The following is an 870-nucleotide window of genomic DNA, read 5'->3' on the forward strand; positions in this document are numbered from 1 at the left end:
ACATTCTTGGGCTCTTTCCACTTGAGGAATCTCATATATTTGAAGTTTTGAATCAGAACCACTAAAATTTTTATATCTAGTTATCCTGGCATTTGCCAAAACATATCTTCCCCATTCATATAATAAGAGTGAAAATAATACTTATTGTCTACCACTTAAGACTCTTAAATGAAGAAGATTATAACAGAGAGGAACAGTTAAAGAAACGGAATTACCGTGAGCTTGTTCTGAGATGTTGACTTGTGCATTGCTATGGATGAGGTATTGTGAAACTTTGGGAAAAATGAGCTGTTCTATGCAAGGAGAGGCTGGCCTTTAGGGACCCTGTTTCACTAGGTTTATAGCTGAATATCATCCAGGGATTCTTACTGTTGGAAAGACGTGATTTTGACAGGCTGGTAACTAATCACTTTTATTTCTGTTTTATTCACAGGAGTTTAAATAGGGAATACCATGATGACTCAAGCCCATCTTCACTCCCTGTGTCTTCTTGCACTTTATTTGGTAAGAGAGGAGGGTGGTATTCTGTCCATTTACTAGAATATTTTCTGCCATCCTTCTACCCCATACCCCATTATCATCACTCAAAAAAGGTGGCCTATCAAAATTAAATTGCTGTATAGAGTGGATACCTAGTTTGTCCCTATGTGACATTTTCAGTTAAATGGCTACAAATCATATGTCTGTTCTTCCACAGGGGGAGGTACTTTCTCCTCAGCTCTTAAAAATGACACCACTTAATGGACAAATTTAAAACAAATCTACCTATTCATTTCTAGACCTTCATGTGTATCTAGGGAGAATCTGGAAGAAATTATACTGATCCTGTACATGTATTAGTCTAAGTCTCTTAATCTTGCCTTTTCTTTT

At 36.7% G+C, this 870-nt stretch overlaps 1 protein-coding gene across 1 annotated transcript in view; it reads left to right on the forward strand.

Annotated features, from left to right (window-relative positions):
• Positions 1-870, forward strand: part of CDH17 (cadherin 17, LI cadherin (liver-intestine)) — an 81,226-nt gene that overhangs the window by 14,631 nt on the left and 65,725 nt on the right. Inside the window, exon 2 of the mRNA XM_008592216.1 lies at positions 434-504. Coding sequence (XP_008590438.1) covers positions 454-504 — 51 coding nt within the window. The 5' untranslated portion in view covers positions 434-453. The remainder of the gene's footprint in view (positions 1-433; positions 505-870) is intronic.

The sequence above is a fragment of the Galeopterus variegatus genome, unplaced genomic scaffold, assembly GCF_000696425.1.
Source record: "Galeopterus variegatus unplaced genomic scaffold, G_variegatus-3.0.2 Scaffold7687, whole genome shotgun sequence".
Lineage (NCBI taxonomy): Eukaryota > Metazoa > Chordata > Mammalia > Dermoptera > Cynocephalidae > Galeopterus > Galeopterus variegatus.